Source organism: Triticum dicoccoides, chromosome 1B, assembly GCF_002162155.2.
Source record: "Triticum dicoccoides isolate Atlit2015 ecotype Zavitan chromosome 1B, WEW_v2.0, whole genome shotgun sequence".
NCBI classification, from domain to species: domain Eukaryota; kingdom Viridiplantae; phylum Streptophyta; class Magnoliopsida; order Poales; family Poaceae; genus Triticum; species Triticum dicoccoides.
The window spans coordinates 710,435,911-710,454,618 of NC_041381.1; the positions used below are offsets into that span (position 1 = coordinate 710,435,911).

Here is an 18,708-nt window from a genome sequence, read left to right on the forward strand (position 1 = left end):
GGCAATTCAGCATGCATGCATGTTCAAACACAGCATCATCTTCTTCAAGATTGATCGCCGTGCACATCAAGTTCAAGTGTAGCATCCAAAAGTCTTCCCCGGGTTGGGTTGGGTTGGGTTGGGTTGGTTGTAAAATCCTGTTTCTCCTGGGCTGGCCAATGAGAAGTCTTCCCTTTAGCCGCCAAAAATTAAAGAATTTGAGGTGAACATGCATGATGATGCAATCTCTAATATTTACTAGTGTGTAGAGTAATGATTTTAATCTGACAGCAAAAATCATGTGAGGAGGCAATTGAGAAAAGGATGCAATAATTGGTACCAGGTCTAACTGCTGCTGCTACATGCATGTTACATACATACATACATACATACATACATAAATCTATGTATATAATTTGGATGCACCTCTCACCACTGAGCCTGCCATGACTATGAGAGAAATTAGTATATTAGACCGGCCAACATGTGAGTCTGGCTCTGGCTGAGAATTACAACTAGTACCTGCATGTGGTTGGCTGCTAGAGTTTAGTTAGCATGTATGTATGCACAAACAAACAGCAAGATTAGATTACAAATAGGTAGGGTGTGTGCTAGACTAGTTAATTGCTTGATGTAGTCAAATAATTCAACTTGCTTATTCAAACAAACAAAATACTAATCAGCTTGCTCAACCACCGTTGCAGTTGGAGCTTGATCAATGGCTGGCTGGAGCTGGAGCTGGACATGAATAATATGCACCTGTCATGGATGATGCACCAGATATTACTAGATAGATAGATATATATGCTGACGAGACAGATAGAATATACTGCATCTTCTTCCCGGCCGCCACATTACATACATACATAGGAATATATTTATTCGTTTGTACTTGAATTGGATTGCATGCATAATGGTGATGAGGTCAACCAAACCAAACCAAACCAATGTGGTTGTATGTATGTATGTATGTTCAAATATATCTATCTAGATACAAGAAAGAAAGAAAGAAAGAAAGAAAGAAAGAATCCATCTAGCACAAAAGAAGACAAAACTAAAGAAAGGCTAGTTGCAAGCCTGCACTGAGGCATCAAATCAAACCAAACATCATCTTTGTTTTGAATTACTGCCAACCCAACCCATTGAGGTCAGCGGCGATAACTACTTATATAGTACTTCTCCCGTTCCTAAACGCAAGTCTTTGTAGAGACTCCACTAAGCGGACTGTATACGAAGCAAAATGAACGAATCTACACTTATCTATATATAGTTGATAGTGAAATCTCTATAAAGACTTATATTTAAGAACGCAGGGAATAGTAACTAGGTTGAAGGAAATGGAATAATATTAGATGTAAATTACTTAGCTTGTGACTAGCTAACTAAAGACGTAGCACACAACTGCTGTCTTGTACACTCGTACTATTTGTGTGTGTAGAATAAAAAATAGTCCCAAGGCTAGTTGCAAGCATGAGAGCTGAGGCATCAAACCAAACATCATCTTGGCTTTGAATTACTGCACGGCGTGAGGTCAGCGATACATACCCAGTTTCAGTTTTGTCATGACGAATGCCCAACAGAGCGAGCATCATCACTATTGTGTTTGCTAGCTAGCTTGGCTGGTATCCTTTGCAATCTAATTCTGATGGTAGCTTCTTCTTATAATAATAATAAATAATAATAATAATAATAATATTGCACAAGCAGAAGAAGAGAGCAAGAGTCAAACTCAAACTCAAACTAGTTAGTTGATACTACAACTTGTGTCAATGAAAAGGATAAAAGTTTAGTCTCAGATACATCATCCTTACCTGCTCCGATTACAGCCCCCCTAATTTAACTATTCACACCGACCCAATTACCAACTGCTGATAAATACTACTCCCTCTGTTCACTTTTATAAGGCTTTGAAGACATTTCAGACAATGTGCAAATCAGTCTATTTTTAGTTGTCTGAAATGACTTACAAAAGTGAACCGAGGGAGTAGTATACTCAACTGAATTACTACTAACTTAATAAGTACTCCGATTGTGGATAATGATAATAATAAAGCTATGCAATCAGCTAGCTAGCTAGCTATATTTACATCCCAAAATCAGGCAGCAGGCAGCAGACAGCAGCTTCCAAGTGGTGGGTCAATCAATTCAGTTCCCAGCCAGCCCCAGGCCAATGACCGTTCTCCAACTATCTCCCGCGCGCCAAGCTGCATTCCAAAGCCACTCATCGTCAGCTTCCAAAAGGGGATGAACCAAGTCAACTATCCATTTCCACTATAAATAAAAACTACATTACCATGGGCTGGTTTCTCAATCCAGGGACCGTTCATGATGTTCAAGATGCTGCACGCGTCGCTATATTCCAAATCAGGCAGCAACTTGGGTGTCAGCAGGAAGCACCTACACACACACACACCACCCACATTCGATGAACCATACCATACCATACCAGCTTACTTAGTTAGTTACAAGGAAAGCAAGCAAACGCCAGCAGATCCAAGCTAGGTCAAACTGTTTGTTGCGCAAGACTGTACTTACTGTGGTGTGTTGAGTTGGCTCGCCGCCCTCACAAGCTGCTGGAACATCTTCCTCTCGTTTACCGGATCCATTCCTGCATGCATGTTTATTGGGGGGTGAACAAGTAAGCTAGTGCATCGTTCATTCATTCATTCATCCATGCAGGTCTAACAATGTTGACTAGAACTGCACATGGCAAAACAAAAAGCATAATAAGCTTGCCTTGGTTTATCTCATCAACCACCCTAAATGGGCAGTTGGTCAGGTCTTGGAGCGATACAAGATACAGGATCGTGGAAACTGACCGCTCCTGCAAACAAATCACATGAGAATAAATACCAACTATAACAACAACACACAGCAGAGATTAAAAAACAAAACACATCCAAGACAGACAGCGTTTATCCATACCCCTCCAGATTGGTGATGAGCACTTAGCACCTGCAGCTCACCAGTTTGCCTGACCAAAATAACACTCACAGTAAATTTTACAATCCTGTTAAAACCATTCAAATAACCAGTGTTCTTCTCTGAAACAACACTTGATAGATTGCCTATATATGCTAGACGAACTATTACCTCTGTTCCGAAATATATAAGTCGTTGGGACTTCACAACCCCCCCAACGACTTATATCATTTAGGAACGGAGGGAGTAGATGTTAATAACAGTATAACAGATAAACATCTCATGATGGGAGTGCATGCAAGGACCACGCATCAACTTAGCCAAAGCTCCTCAGGTTAGGAACTAGAGTCAAGAACGGGCGGGAAAGAAGAAATAGGCTGTAAAAAAAGTGCATGATACATTATCGATTTCAACAGGTTATTTCTCATAATAAATAAAACTCAAGACTGCTTATCACAGGATTATGGTTAAACACATCCTAGAATACAATCATGCGGTACAACTAATCATGGCTACCCCATCCCACTACAGGTTTAAGTAAACTGACATAAGCACTAACTGGTGTGGTGGCTATCAGGCATCAAGAAACAGTGCAATTTTGAGCAAAGTTCAGCGGTGGAAGTTATTCTTTGCCCAATTGCAAGAAATAATAAAACAGCACATTCAATGGGAAAAGAAACTTACCTAAACTTCACCTTTATAAGAATACCGTATTGACTAAAATCAAGACCATGCTCATCTGCCAGGAAAGGAAAATTTCATACAACACTTAGTGTTACACAAAAGTGTACAAACAATGACATAAAACAGATCAGACATACATACCAAGTGAAACTTCTCCAGCAACAGCCATTTCTTGGAAGTTGCGACTAAAGGTATCATTTATTTTTAAAACAAGACTTCGGAGAGTTGGAAGCCATTTACCCTACAAAATCAGCAAAGTCAAGTCAGGACTTGGGAGTGACAAGATCACAAAAGGTTGAGAAGTGATGGCAATATAGGTCATCAGATGAAATGTTCAAACCTTTGTAGTTTCTATTTCAGAGCAGCACCTCTCACATTCTGCTTTATCATCTTCCAGTTTTGTTGATATTGATTCAATCTACACAATGGAGATAAGCAATGTCTCTGTCAGCAATAATCCATGTATAAGTAGGCAAGAAGCAGACTGATGAGCAGCTCAAAGTTACATATTATAATCTGGCACATGAAGAGATTTTCTTTGGCGTGAATCTATCGGCTCAAATTCTGAAACTCTGAATCTATCAGATCATACTGATACAAGGTTCCAATCTACCTTTATCTATGCTACTACCTCTGTCCCTAAATATAAGACATTTTTTGCAGTTCAAATTTAACTGCAAAAACGTCTTATATTCAGGGACAGAAGTAGTACTATATTAGGACAAGGATAGCAACTGACAAATATGTAGATTCTGTAGGGAGATCTTTCTTTCCTGCAGTCAAATATTGGCACATTCTGCCTACAAAGGAAATTATTCCTTTAAGGGAACATCGCTCTAGCATGAGCAACCTCCACAAGCTATAATTCTCCTGTCATAACCCCACCATTGATTCCCTCAGTTACGCTCTAGAGCAAGTTTCAAGAAGCACATGTTGATATTTCCATCGCAAGGCTACTGCTATGTCTGTGTCAAGGAAACTCTGCTAACGATAACCAAAAACAATGAAAAAGAAATACTCCCTGCTGAACAAAAGTAAAAGGCAAGTATGCACTCATCGGTAGGTAGATTTGTTGTACCTCACGTTGCCGGTTTTGATACTCCTGCAAAACATTTTGGTTGAGGAATAGCATAGAATTTGCTTCTGATTCAGTATCTTGTATTGCAAGTTCCAATTCCTCTATGGTGGTCGGCATCTGCACCATCAAATTATGGGGGTTAAGTGCATATGTATACAGCTAAGACAACAATTTGTTTATCTGGTCCAAGAAAACACCAGCACATAGGATATTGCAGATTCCAAGAATGAACAGAAAAACTAGATGGGCTAGACGGGAAAACAGCATAACCAATCCAAACACGTGAACAGCAATACATCAGACACTGATATATGGCCATGATAAGATAACTCTTGACAAGCACACAGAATGAGGATTTGTAGAGGGGGAGCATTCTAAGGAACTAAGGTCAAATGAACTTTCTTTCATTATAAGAAAAGAGCAACGCTCTGGGTGAATGGGTCGGAAGCTGAGAGGCTATTGGCCCATTACCCTATTGTGAAGTATCGGGTATCACAGTAAGATTCAAAGAGAGTTCTGACCATTCTCTCTCAGGAAGCACAAAATCCAAAAGAAAAGGTACTTCAAATAACTGACAAAATACACACTCCATTGGTTGAAGTCTTGAAGGGTGTTCGCACTTGGTGTTTCTATTGCACTTTTTAACCTTGTTGTGACACTTTTGATGCTTTTAATATAGGTAGAGAGATTTCTACCTCTTGCATCAAAAAGTTTACACCTCCTAACTCACTAGGCGCCATAGTTGTGATAAAAAATGAAACTACAACAAACATAGATACTACAATTTTGTTCTGTTCTGTTCCCAAATGTCTCATTTGCATCATTTATACATTTGAGTACTTATATGTTGAACTTTTACTGCAAAAAAATTGAAATACTACAATAACTTTTTAGCAGAGTTTATTAAAATTAGTTCAGGGTATACCTTCTCAAACTCTTTTGCAAGGTTGTCCGTGATCATAGATACTGACTCCGCATGCTGTTTTGCCTTAAGCACCAGCTGCTTATGCTCTTGAGTGATTCTTTTACCTGATGGTAAAATTTACAAAACTCCCATTATGAAACAGTAAGGTACCATATGCTAAACTATTCGTCAATCAATGTCGAGGAATATCAACTATTCAGCTGAGATCTATTTTGATCAGCAAGCAGTGCAGCAACAACACATTGCATTGGGCAGTAACACACAAAATCATGCTGAAAATTAAAATAACAACTCAATATAAATTATTCACTGATATTTTGTAACACAACCTTACAAAACAATGAATATGCAGCATGGATTGCATGGTGTGTATTACATAAAACTTGTGTCCGGAAACTGTAGACCCAAAGATATCATAGCATGGCAAAATCTTAACGCACAAAGGGAAGAAAGAACAGCTTAGTCACTCTACCCATTAATACTGTGTCGACTACCAACAAACAATTATTTCAATATGCTTGTCAAAAAAAAGATACGCAACTGATTGTGGGCTTGTGGCAACAACTCACAGTTTTCATAGTCTCTGGAAGCACTAAGAACATCCTTTTCGTGTTTCTTCACATCCTTTTCCATCTCCCATATCTATGAGATGAAAACAACAGTCAAAGAGAAAACACACACAGAAGTTGGATATCCAAAACTTTTAATATTTCCATTTAATGATGCCAGGCCAAATAATTTTATGTCACGAGAATGTTTAGAGACATTGATCAACATAAATATAAGCATCTATCTATTGTTGTTGAATGAGCTCTTCATTTTCCTATGCCATTATTTCTGGTTTGTGCACTGTTGATGGAAGTAACACCAAACTACTAGCACGAACCATTGTCTTACAGAAACAATTTGTAAGGACATCCAATCTAAGAACTTCAATTTTGCAGATGTAACTGCTTAATGAGCATACCTTTGTATCAAGCTCAATAGAAGCCATGTTCTTTTCTGTATAACTCCATTTGAGAGCAACAGCTTCAACAAGTAAATTCTGAGAGGATGAAAATCAAGTTGACGTAAGAACATAGTCTTTGATGATGATCAAGATAAATGAAATATCGGTAGCTAGCTTAGGAGGTGCTAACCTTGAGTTTTAGCAATGCTCGAAATCGATCATCATTTAACTTAGCTAGCTTATCAGTAAGCTTTCTTGTGCTGGACTCCACATCTTCCTCTTTTGATATGTCCTCCAGAGTTCTTCTTTTCAAATCTAGATAGAAGAACAACATATTATACAAGCTACATGCAGAAGAAAAGAGAAAAGAATACCATACCGATACGCCTTTGTATGTCTTCTCGCTTCTTCTTTTCAAGCCTCACCCTGTCAGTAATCGCTTCCTGACAACCAAAAGATAACCATTATCAGAAACAACTGGGATATAGTTTAATATATTTTATTGAATGACATTAAAATATTTGAAACCTTTTTCTTGCGGAATTCTGCCTCTTCATCTTCTAATTTTCTCTGCTCTTTCTGGAGCTCTTTTAAGGCTTCCTCCATGCCCTCAACATTTCTTGTATGTTCATCCTTCTCAGATCGAAGCATTTCAATGTCACTAACATTCACGTCTGCAAGAAAAGCGGACAAGCATTAGGCATAGGTTAACCATATAATCGAATAACTTAGCAAGGCTGAGATCATAACACATACCGCACATGAAGAGGCGCGACGGGTAGATTGAATCTACATTTGCTGACAAATGGCCACCATATCTTGATCTGGTCCATCGATAATGGTTACGTGGAGTCCAAAGGTCATTAATACCTAACTTTACCACATCATCTGCGCTTTGATCCGCTTGATTTGTACCTATATACTGAATGGACATAAAAAAGAAGCAAATTCTTTAAAGTCATAACCACTGCAACTTGGTGCAGATTCATGAACCGGATATAAGCAGTGTTATACCGATTGATCCACTGAAGCCTGAGTAATCAAAACATTTTTTACAGCAGGAGGAGCATCAAATTCTTGATCGAGTCTTGATGTGATCCCAAGTTGCTTCATCTGTCAAAATGAAATTAACAGACACTGATATTTTAACCCCTTGATTTTATTTTTGCTGAGCACATTTTAACTGGGTACAACGATAAAGAAAGATCCAATATTAATTTAGTCAAAGACGATTACTTTACTATGATGGCCTCACATTAAGTGTGTACCTAAGATGAGAGATGACGATTTGTGTGGTGAAGTGAATTGTTCATGCATAAACAATTAGAGAAGAGGATGAAACTAATGAAAGAGAGAAACAAAGATTTCGAGCATTGTAAAACACGTTGTAACACGCACAAAGATTTCAAAACAAAATAGCGCTCATAAAACAAACAGGAGAGAAACAATAAGTAACAAACATCGATGCCCTAAAATGCTAATTTTGATTGGCATATAGGTGCTGACCTCTGGGGTAATGTTCAATGGCTCACCCATGATGCTATTGGCCCCTGTGTAGTTGAGAATAGGAGTACCATATTGCTTCAGTTGTCTAACCAAGAGGTCACGGTCGGAAGCATTCTGTGTAATGAATGACTGGCACACACAACGAAATGGCAATTAATTTGTTGCAGATATAATGTTTTCACATGGAAATCAATAAGATAATTGACAAGATTTGCAAAAGAAATACAGACAGTAAGCAAAGGAATAATATCTAAAAAAAATTGCAGGCATGTTGTCTTATTGGACACTAATCATCTTCAGTAACTGGACAATCAGTCTACACTGCATATTAATCATTCACAGGACATGTGCACAACGGCAGAAACCTGCACCGGCTCGATCAAAGGCTCCTTGCTTTATACTACCTCCAGTTCATAATATATGCCCAGCATGACTACCTAGGGGGCACAAAATGCAAGTATAGGATAGGACTCTTCTGAGTCCTGTCAAGTATTACTCCAATTTTGTGCCTCCTAGGTATGCTAGCCGAACATATTATGAATTGAGAGGGTATATTCAGTTGAAATGCTAAGAGGGTGTTTGTTTTCAGGGACTTATTGGTTTAGGGACTTAAAAAGTCCCTATAAGTCCCATCTAAACCAAACAGGAGGGACTTATAGGGACTTAAAGTGGGCATTTGGGACTTATGAAATAAGACTCTCAAGGAGGGACTTATAGGGACTTATAGTTGTAATATGGTCTTATAGGGACTTATAAGTCCCAGGAACCAAACAGGTAGGGACTTTTTAGGGACTTGGAACTTATAAGTTGGGACTAAAAAAAGTCCTAGGACTTATGAACCAAACAGGGCCTAAGTTAAAGGAAAACAATAAGTAGCAAGCACACCAGGATTTAGCAACTGAACATGAAAAATTATCATAGTATTAGTACCCTCCATATATAGTTCGGAACATGGCTTTCCAAGTAACCAGCGTGAGTTTTACTCTGAACATTGACCTGAAATCAGTCAAAGGAAGTATCATCATAAGAATCTTGGATGCAGAGAAAGCAGCAGTTGGTAGGCATACAACCAACTAAACAAACCTCAAGCAGAACAGGCCCATAAACTTCTCCCCTGAACATATTTTTGTTGTTCTGCACCCAAGAGTATGCTTCATTGATTCTTTCAGCACCAGCTCTTTGCAATGCTTGGAGTAACTTATTGTTCTTACTTTCCATTTGCATCAACCTGTAGTAAACGTGCATTAGGTAGCCATGTCACGGATAGTGTAGATGGTAGTTGATAAGCTGGATGGATACCTGTCGGAACACTTCCTAAGATTTTCTCTCTCTTGTGATAACTGCCACTCCTTCTCTTTCCGTTTAAGTTTTAGATCGTTTATGCCACAAATTTTATGTCCAATATCATTTGTTAGTTGTGTCTGCAAAAAATAAATAACTTAGCCACAGGCGTAGATACCATACCATTGCTCATGAATACTCTGTTATTGTGAGCACATAAACTGGATATGGATAGGATACCAGTTGGTTATAGGTGCCAACAGAGCTGTACAGATGGAAACATGGAAAGCAAAAGATCGTGGAAACTAAAGTGACAAAACTAACCATTTCATCTCTAGGTGGTTCATATGGTTGTAGATCTTGAAATTCCCTTTCAGCAGCAGCAAGACCTTCCTTAGCCTTTGAGATCTTTTGTTGCAGATTCTTTTCATGCCTTTTCAGATATTCTATGTCATCAAGCGTGGTTTTCAATCGTGCACTCTGATACAACGAAATGTGTCAAGGATTGACAACAGATCAAACTGCACTCAGGAGCGGATTTGAGCAGGGGAAAAAGGGGAGTACGCACCAGCTGAATCTCGTCGTCTGTAACTTCCCGACGCTTGTTTGTGTTTTGATTTATTTGGTTGGTTATCTTCTTCATACTTGAAGTAATTGTCGTTTTCTCTTTCTTGAGCCCTCTACATAAACAGGGTAAAGAAAGATGTGTATTCCATTAGAAATTGGAACCTCAATCTTAGGTATCTCAAGAAGACACAGAAGGTTACTTCATGAAATAGGAACATTACTGAACCAGAAATACGATGTCAAAATTAAACATTATGCTATATATCACCCATGTAACCGGAAATTGAGTTCCAGTTAAGTTTTTTTCTGTACAAAGGAATACTATTTCAGAAGTGTTAAAAGAATACTAGTTCAAAAGTGACAGATCAACAAAACAGTGTGCATTCGAATTAAAAAGGTCTTGCAAACACTGAACCAAATACTACTAGGAACTTCCAGAAACATGTATAAAGCGATTTGGCAAGTGAAGAAATTTAGTGCATGAGTTGTATCCTATTGGCTGTGGTACATACTCGATAGGGGCTTTTGCATCTTGCCAGATCTTGGCTGCATCATCCATTTTCTTCTTGAAAATTTTCTCCTCATCCTGTACCTTCTGGAATTGCTCCTTCTTCGCGTCGTATTTGAGCCAGGGCAACTTCTTCTTCATTAGCTCAGCCTATGGCAAAATCAACCAACAAACGGTATTATAAGAATGACATGGGAAATTAAATTACTATATCGATAGCATTCATCAGAAGGGGAGCCTTGGCGCAGTGGTAAAGCTGCTGCCTTGTGACCATGAGGTCATGGGTTCAAGTCCTGGAAACAGCCTCTTACAGAAATGTAGGGAAAGGCTGCGTACTATAGACCCAAAGTGGTCGGACCCTTCCCTGGACCCTGCGCAAGCGGGAGCTACATGCACCAGGTTGCAAAGAAAGAAAGATAGCATTCATCACAGAGAAACAATGCAACGGACCTTCTTGAGGAGCTTATCTCTTTGGCGGACACGTTGGACATCTTTTTCTTGTTCGGCGTTGAGGGCCTTGAGGTTGTTCAAGGTCTGCTCCTTTTGCTTTACGGCCTGAAATTCGACACAAGCTCGGTGGTCAATCAATTGGCTGGTATAGTGGTATGTAAGAGACCGTGTGTACGATGAAACCAGAGAAGCTTGAGATGTTGAGGAAAACATAGAAGATTGATGTTTACCACTTCAAGATTCCTGAGCTCCTTGCTCCATTCTATAAGCTGGCGATGCTGAACAGGTAAATTGGGATCGCCCACGGCCTTCTCGGTCTCTTCTAGCAGCTGGATGGGGGTGAGCTTTGCAAACTCGCACACACGATCTTGGGGCAAGAACTAAATTGAGAGAAATCGTCATCAGGTATAGCTATGCAGTGGCCTACTCCATCCATGAAGAAAAGAAAGAGGATGACACGCAGACCTGAGTGAGGTTGTTGATTTGGATGTTGAACTTCTTGATGACGTCGATGATATCCTTCTTGGGGACGGTGGCACCTGCAGGAACGAAGGAATGAACCTCTATGGTGTTGAACGAAGGAATGAATCTCTGACGTCGATGATATCCTACTGATAGAGGGGATCTAATTCTTGCAACATTATTACTGTACAAGACAATGGATGAATCCCTAATTCTCCTACTAAGGTGTTGAGCAAGCAGCAACAAAAGGGGATCTCTACTGTAAGGGGATAGATAGGGTTTGTACCGTCGAGTAGCCACTCGGACTTGTTGTTGGTGTCGATCTTGCGGGTGATGTCGATGTCGCGGCCCTGGTCCTCGGAGCGGAGGGAGAGGCGGACGTGGCCGGACTCCTCCCCTCGCTTGACGAAGGCCCTGACGCTGGCGGCCCGGCCGAGGATGGCGGGGTCGGCGGCGAGGGCGAGCGCGATGGCGCAGACGAGGGAGCTCTTGCCGGAGCCGTTGGGGCCGACGACGAGGTTGAGGCGCGGGCCGGGGCGGCAGACGAGGCGGTCGTAGGTCATGAAGTTGCACAGCTCGATCTCCACGATGTTGCCCGGCACGTAGTCGTCGTCGCCCCGCTGATGGGGCGCGGCGGAGGTGGAGGCGGAGGCGGAGGCGGCGGGGCGCTCCAGCTTGGGGCGCTTGGCGGCCCGGGCGGGCGCCATCGCCGGCGGGTCGGCGGCCGGAGGGGAATGGCCTCGGTGCTAGGGCTCTGGGCTTTGGGGTTTGTGGTTGCTGGGCGGGATGAGGTGGGGAATTTGGGAGGGAACAAGGCTGCGGGTGCGGCCGACGGCGCAATCGCCTCGGTTTTGGGCTTGGGCTGCCCACGTTTTCATTTTAGCCCACCAATATAAAACCAACTCCACTTCCTCAAAAAAAAAAAATATATAACCAACTCCAACAATGTCGCCAAATTTTCATTTTCATTTTCGGTGCCAACATTTTTTATTATTATTATTATTGCCAACATTTTCTTTTTCAAAACGCTATCCAACCAAGTCACCGAATTTTACTCACCATCAAGCAGGATTCAAAATTATTGATTTTTGAAAATTTAGTGATTTAATTGAGGGGGAAATGAGGGGCTCACATGTGCATCCAGCTTTGTAGCGGTTTATAGGTTTATTTATTATGAAAACCTCAAATTGTCCACAATAGTTAAAACTAATTAATTCTTGATGGAACACATGATTTTTCTGAGAAAGAAAATGAATGCAGTACATACCAAACTTGGTCCGAAAATTCCCGCCAAAAAATGGTCCAAATCATGCATGCATATATACCATAAAAAACATGCCTGCACATACATTCTGATAGATTTTGCGCTAAGGATGGCATAAAGATTATTAAAGAAAGCTTTCCCCCCAAAAAAAAGGATTAGTAAAGAAAGCTGGATCTGGCGAATCGATGGAATTAATTTGCATAGACTAGCACATATGCATGCGCGTTGTGACGAGAGAAAACAAATCGTGTGCATTCAAATTTAGTGAGGATTATATGTGCAAGCAAAAACATGTGTGCATATAGAGAAGAAACATTTAGGTTCTGGGTTTCGCCGCATGTGAGGTAATCAATCCGCTATTTTTGGGGTTCATGATCAAGGGGACTTAAGGGTTTTGTTAGGTCATCGCACGCCAAAGAAGGCCCGCGAATTATTCAGTCTGTTTTTTCATTCATTCAAGTGGATTTTAAGGTATGAAGTTTCATAATATGAAAGTGAGGCGGGTCTTCTCTTTTCCATGTACAAGCCACCGATATAGTACAAGCGGAGTTAATTCTACTTCGCTATTTTTCCATTCGTTAATCGACGGGATTTAAGGCGTGAAGTTTCATAATATGGAAATGAGGCGGGTCTTCTCTTTTCCATGCATCTAGCTCACAGTCCTTTTGTAGCTAGTTCACGTAGATATATATCCATCTAGCTCATGTACTGTCTCAAAAAAAATCTAGCTCATGTACTAGAGTTAATTTCTTTTTTTTAAATAGGGTCCTTTTCCAGCTAGCTCACGTACCAATCCATCCGTCCCTCATCCAGCTTAATTCATCTAGCCTACTACATGTAGTTTCACAAACGCATATAAATTGGTATGATTGTATGTAAAGGAGCAATACGAGACTCTTTTAAAAAAATTGCCTTATTTTCCAGGTAGTTTGCGTTGGCTGTGAAAGGCCCAGGCACCAAAATGACATGTGTTTGTAATGCTCGAGTAAAAATACAAAAAAAAAGACAAGTTCAAGGATCAAACTCACAACCTCAAAGACCCAGCTAAGTGTTGTCAGCCACTCAAACAAACACGTCATGCTAACCAATGACCAACATGAATATTTGAGAATACACTACGGGTCAGATTTGATTCTTTTGAATTTTTTGAAATACTAAGAAAATATTTATTATTATGAATTGCCAAATAATCTTGGGAAGATGAACAATTTTTCAAATCCCAGACTGTTTTTTAAAAATGGGAACATTTTTTTTGAAAAACCCATACATTTTAGGAAAAACATAACTTTTCTTGAAACATGAACACATTTTAAAATTCACAAACATTTTTTGAAAACATGAACCTTTTATAAAAACACAAAACTTTTTGGAATTTGTGAACAATTTTTTAAAACGGGAACATGTTTTGATTATTCAGAAAAGTATTAGAAAATGAATTTTTTAAACGTGGACATTACTTTGCATTTGTTTATATTTCAGTAAAAGAAAAAAACTTTTCGAATTTGAAGCATTTCTAAAATGCTATCTTTCTTTTTGATAATCTCGATCAATTTTGGAAAAAACAAACATGTTTCAAAAAATGGGAACATTTTTTTTCATTTTAAGCAATTCAGGGTCCTACTCCAGCTAGCTCGCGTACCAATCCATCTATCCTTTGTCCAGCTTAATCCATCCTTCATCTAGTTATTAGTACATGTAGTTTCGAACATGTATATAAATTGGTATGACCGTATGTAAAGAAGCAATGTGGGACTATTTAAAATATTTTTGCCTTGAATTTATGAAAACCTCACTAAAACAAGAATAATTTTTGTAGTTGGAACATTTTTAAATATGTATTTTTCAACTCAAACTATTTTGGAAAACACAAACATTTTTTTTGAAAAATGGGATTTTTAGAAAAAATAATAAATTTTGGAACAAGAACAAAAGCTTAAAGGTTCCGAACAGTTTAGAAATTTTCAAAAATTAGAACAAAAAATGATATTCTAAAAGTCTTTTGAAAATTTAGAATTTACAAAAAGAAACTAAAAAAACTTGGAAGAGAAAAAAATAACATGAAAGAAAAAGAGAAAGGAACAAAAAAAAGAAAAATAGAAGTAGAAAAAAGAAAGAAAGGAAAATGGGCCAGCCCAATCTGAGGCACCCTGTGGGAGGCTCCGACTATTTGCCGGCATAGGCGGCAAATATGGTTTTCCCAATTACATCGGTCGGAAAATAGTGGGCTGGCTTCGCTGGGCCATAGCACGTGCGGCCCACAGACAGAATTCTGGACAAACCATTTTGCTTTTCTCACACGAATTTAGTACCACCTTGGAGAAAATAATTTGGAAGTGAACGAATGAACCTATTGGAGAAAGCACTTTGCTTTATTAGTAAAAAAATAAAAAATAAAGTTTTTTTTGCATGGAAATAAAAAATAAAGTTTTTTTTGCATGGAAATAAAAAATAAAGTTAAGGTATAGATCTTACATTAACTAATTAATTATTGCAGTTTGGAATACACTGTATGTATGCAATATACAGTGTGGATCTCTATATGTCTTGGTATGTTCAAACTATGTCTTTTTTTTCTTCCATAATGAAACTTAGAATTAATTGTCACGAACTATTTAATCTCAAGATGAACTGCCACCCGCACATCATTGATCGCAAATTAAACACAGAATTAATTTAAATCATGTTTTGGTACGAAGACAGATATACCCCGTGTATACACTAGCTGGAATACACTGTAGTATGCAATATAAGGTCTGGATCTCTATATATCTTGGCACGTTCAAAATACATTTGTTCTTTTTCCTACCATAATGAAACCAAGAATTAATTGCCACGATCTATTTGATTTCAACATGAACTGCCACCCGCCCATCGCTGATTGCAAATTAAACAAGAGAAATTAATTGTAGTCATGTTGTGGGATCTAGACAGATATACTCCATATATACGCTAGCTAGAATACACTGTAGTACGCAATATATGGTCTGGATCTCTATAAGTGCAAAATACGTCTGTTTTTTCCTGCCATAATGAAATCAAGAATTCATTGCGCCACAAATTTGTTCTCAACATGAACTAGCACCTGCGTATTGCCGATTGCAAATTAAACAAATAAATTAGTTTTAATCATGTTCTGGGATGGAGACAGATATACAACGTATATATGCTAGCTGGAATACACTGTAGTATACTACATGGTATATACGTTATGGATCTTTATATATCTTGGCGCGTTCAAAATACGTCTGTTTTTTCCTGCCATAGTGAAACCAAGAATTAATTGCCACGATCTATTTGATCTCGAGATGAACTGCCACCCGCACATAGCTGATTGCAAATTAAACAAGGAATTAATTAATTTTAATCATGTTGTGGGATTCAGCTGTATACGTGGCGATCAAGAAAGATATACTTCGTATATACACTAGCTGTACACTCTGCTGTAGTACTTCGTATATGTTCTTTCCGAAAACATGAAAAATACTTTGATACTTCATATATCATTTGAGCACAAAAGATACGCCAGCCAGCGAAATATTTGATTTTCCCTGGTGGAATTAGAAAGCGGTGCAACATGGATATTTGCATGTGTGAAGCAACCCGATTACCAATGGACGGCCGAGATCGACCGGCCACCCCTATAAATACCCCTGTACCTTGGCCGGGTACAAGGCACACACCCACCACCAAAGCCCCAAGCAGCAAGCAACAGAGCAGCCGTAGATTCATAGGCACTGTCATAAGCTCAAAGGTTCATAGCCACTGTCCTCCATCTCTGTCTTGTCGTGCATCTTCCACTAGTTTTCTCTGCATGCATGCCTAAAAGATCGATCGAGATTGTTCAAGGCGCTGCCTAAACATGTGAAGCTAGTTCATTTTGATCGGCTTTGATCGTCCATGCAGCACACTTTCTGGTTGTTGTTAGCAGCCGTGTATAGGCATCTATTTTGGCCATTTTTTGTTGTTGTGTTTTTTTTAACTTTTGTATCATTATGCTATTTTTTGTGAAGCATTTCATAAAGGGGTAGATTACCAATTAAGAGAGTGTACCTCTTGCAACAACAACTACGTACTCTGCTGGTTGTACCTGTTCCTTCCTTAGTTTGTTTCTTCTGACCTTTTTTTTTTTGCAATTTGTTTCTTCTGACCTTTTTTTTTGCATCACCGCTAGTGCACTATTTTTAATTTGGCTTCACGCATACAAGATCGAGACTGTTAAAGGCGGTGCCTAAACCGTGCACTGCCAGTATATGTTGCACTGGTTGTTGTTGCCTATGAAACGTGTGCTGATCTTCCAGATGATTTGTAACCGATTAGTTTGCAACTAAAATGCACAAACTTGCAGTGTGATTTACTGATCATTAAAATTATGGTTTTCGTGTTGATTATTCTTGTAACAATCTCCTTGAAAACATTATTAGCTAGGTGTTTATCAGATATAACTAATCTCCTTATCAATTATGTTTGCAGTTACTTTAGCTAACTGATCATGGCATCATCCCTCAAGGCACTGCTTGTTGAGGATACTGTGGTTGACAGCATGGTTCTCTCCTTCATGCTACGCAGATTTCACTGTGAGGTCACCCTGGCTAAAAATGGAAAAGAAGCTGTTGATATGTTCCTTGAGGGTAACAAGTTTGACATTGTTGTGTGTGATAAGGACATGCCCATAATGACCGGTCCCGAGGTATGTGCTTGAGTTAATTTACAGTTTCTTTCTTTTTCCTTTTTTTGCTTGAACATAACATATATTGGATGGTCACCTCATCGACACTTGTACATGTTACTCCGTATAGGCAATCATGAAGATCCGTGCTATGGGAGCCACCGATGTAAAGATTGTCGGGGTGTCCGCTGATGATAACGCCATGGAGGTGTTCATGAGTGCCGGTGCTGATGACTTTGTGCCCAAACCAATGAGGCTTGAGGTTCTCGGGCCTATGATTCAAGAGGTCATCAACAGGAAGAATATTTAGTGACGCTTGCTCGATCAGCCATGGAGGAATAAATTAAGCTAGCTCATATACTATGAATGTTATTTTTTGCGAGGGATATACCATGAATGTTTGGTAGCTTTAATTTGATTTGCATTATATTATTGTCGTGTTGTCATTTTAGTTGGCGTGATAAGCAAAAAAGAACAAGCACAGAGGCTACCAATAATTAGATCGTTGGAATCTGTGTAATGTGTAACCTTTTGAATTTAATCTATTACTTCTCGTTAATTTGTGCTTCAGGGTGTGTGCCATGTGCATGTGTTCGGAAGGCAAGTTATTCGACACCCAATTAATTTGATAATTGTTTCACGGATACTAACGACACATGTGAAGCTAAACATACTGCATGCATGCATGTAATTTCTTTCTAGAAACATGAAATAAATATCTATATTGGCACATTTAATCACTAAAGATACGCCAGCCAATATTTTGATTTTTTCCTGATGAAATTAGAAAAGCGGTGCAGATTGATATTGAAAGATTTTTTGAATGAAATCAAATGCGCCAGCTACAACCTCTCTTTCTCGAGCTCAACTGATCCAAAAGTCTTTGCCTTCTCGCGCTTCCATCTGCCATACGCCTCATGCTCCTCCAAGTCTATCTTCTCCCTCTCAAGTTGTAACTTGCTGTTCACCCTCTACCGGTCCCAATCTATCCTCTCTTTTTCACATACAAGAAGAGCTTGTACCTCTCCTCCTCCTCCTCCTCCTCCTCCATGGTGGAAGACATTTTTGCTCGACACAACGTCACGCAAGACCCTGCTTTTATCTCACTTGTTTCGCATCACTTGGTGGTTCCCCTTTGGCACGTTAGCTTGTCCCTCCTCTCCTACACCTTTGTCACCCAATCCAATGGTTTGTTGGGAGCTTGAGCCATCATTTTTTAAAACTTTTTTTTGTCGTTCTTGAGGTCATCACTGAGTTTTTGCCACTTTGGTTTCCCATTCAATTTCAACCAACAATGACACATAGTGAAGGACTTTCTCTCGATTTGTTGGTACAAAACCTCATCTAGCAAACAAGAATCACTCATGAGAATGTGATAACCCACAAGTATAGGGGATCGCAACAGTTTTCGAGGGTAGAGTATTCAACCCAAATTTATTGTTTCGACACAAGGGGAGCCAAAGAATA

At 39.3% G+C, this 18,708-nt stretch overlaps 2 protein-coding genes across 2 annotated transcripts; one reads left to right on the forward strand and one right to left on the reverse strand.

The window, feature by feature from the left end:
• Nucleotides 1-1,708: 1,708 nt before the first annotated feature.
• LOC119349885 (structural maintenance of chromosomes protein 5-like) lies at nt 1,709-12,071 on the reverse strand. The gene is made up of 28 exons (XM_037617982.1): nt 11,598-12,071; nt 11,315-11,388; nt 11,080-11,229; nt 10,850-10,954; nt 10,404-10,549; nt 9,893-10,004; nt 9,649-9,804; nt 9,343-9,464; nt 9,127-9,271; nt 8,974-9,039; nt 8,044-8,172; nt 7,552-7,650; nt 7,294-7,459; nt 7,066-7,211; nt 6,917-6,980; nt 6,728-6,852; nt 6,556-6,633; nt 6,158-6,230; nt 5,589-5,692; nt 4,664-4,780; nt 3,926-4,003; nt 3,727-3,826; nt 3,586-3,640; nt 2,905-2,953; nt 2,716-2,803; nt 2,515-2,587; nt 2,273-2,376; nt 1,709-2,183 (listed from the first exon to the last, which is right to left on the reverse strand). Exons 1-28 carry the CDS (start codon nt 12,016-12,018, stop codon nt 2,125-2,127), a joined length of 3,204 nt encoding a protein of 1,067 aa, XP_037473879.1. The 5' UTR covers nt 12,019-12,071; the 3' UTR covers nt 1,709-2,124.
• A 4,185-nt stretch (nt 12,072-16,256) lies between these two features.
• Nucleotides 16,257-17,759, forward strand: LOC119314333 (two-component response regulator ORR42-like). Its single transcript, XM_037589071.1, has 3 exons — nt 16,257-16,326; nt 17,046-17,262; nt 17,372-17,759. Exons 2-3 carry the CDS (start codon nt 17,065-17,067, stop codon nt 17,549-17,551), a joined length of 378 nt encoding a protein of 125 aa, XP_037444968.1. The 5' UTR covers nt 16,257-16,326; nt 17,046-17,064; the 3' UTR covers nt 17,552-17,759.
• Nucleotides 17,760-18,708: the final 949 nt, after the last annotated feature.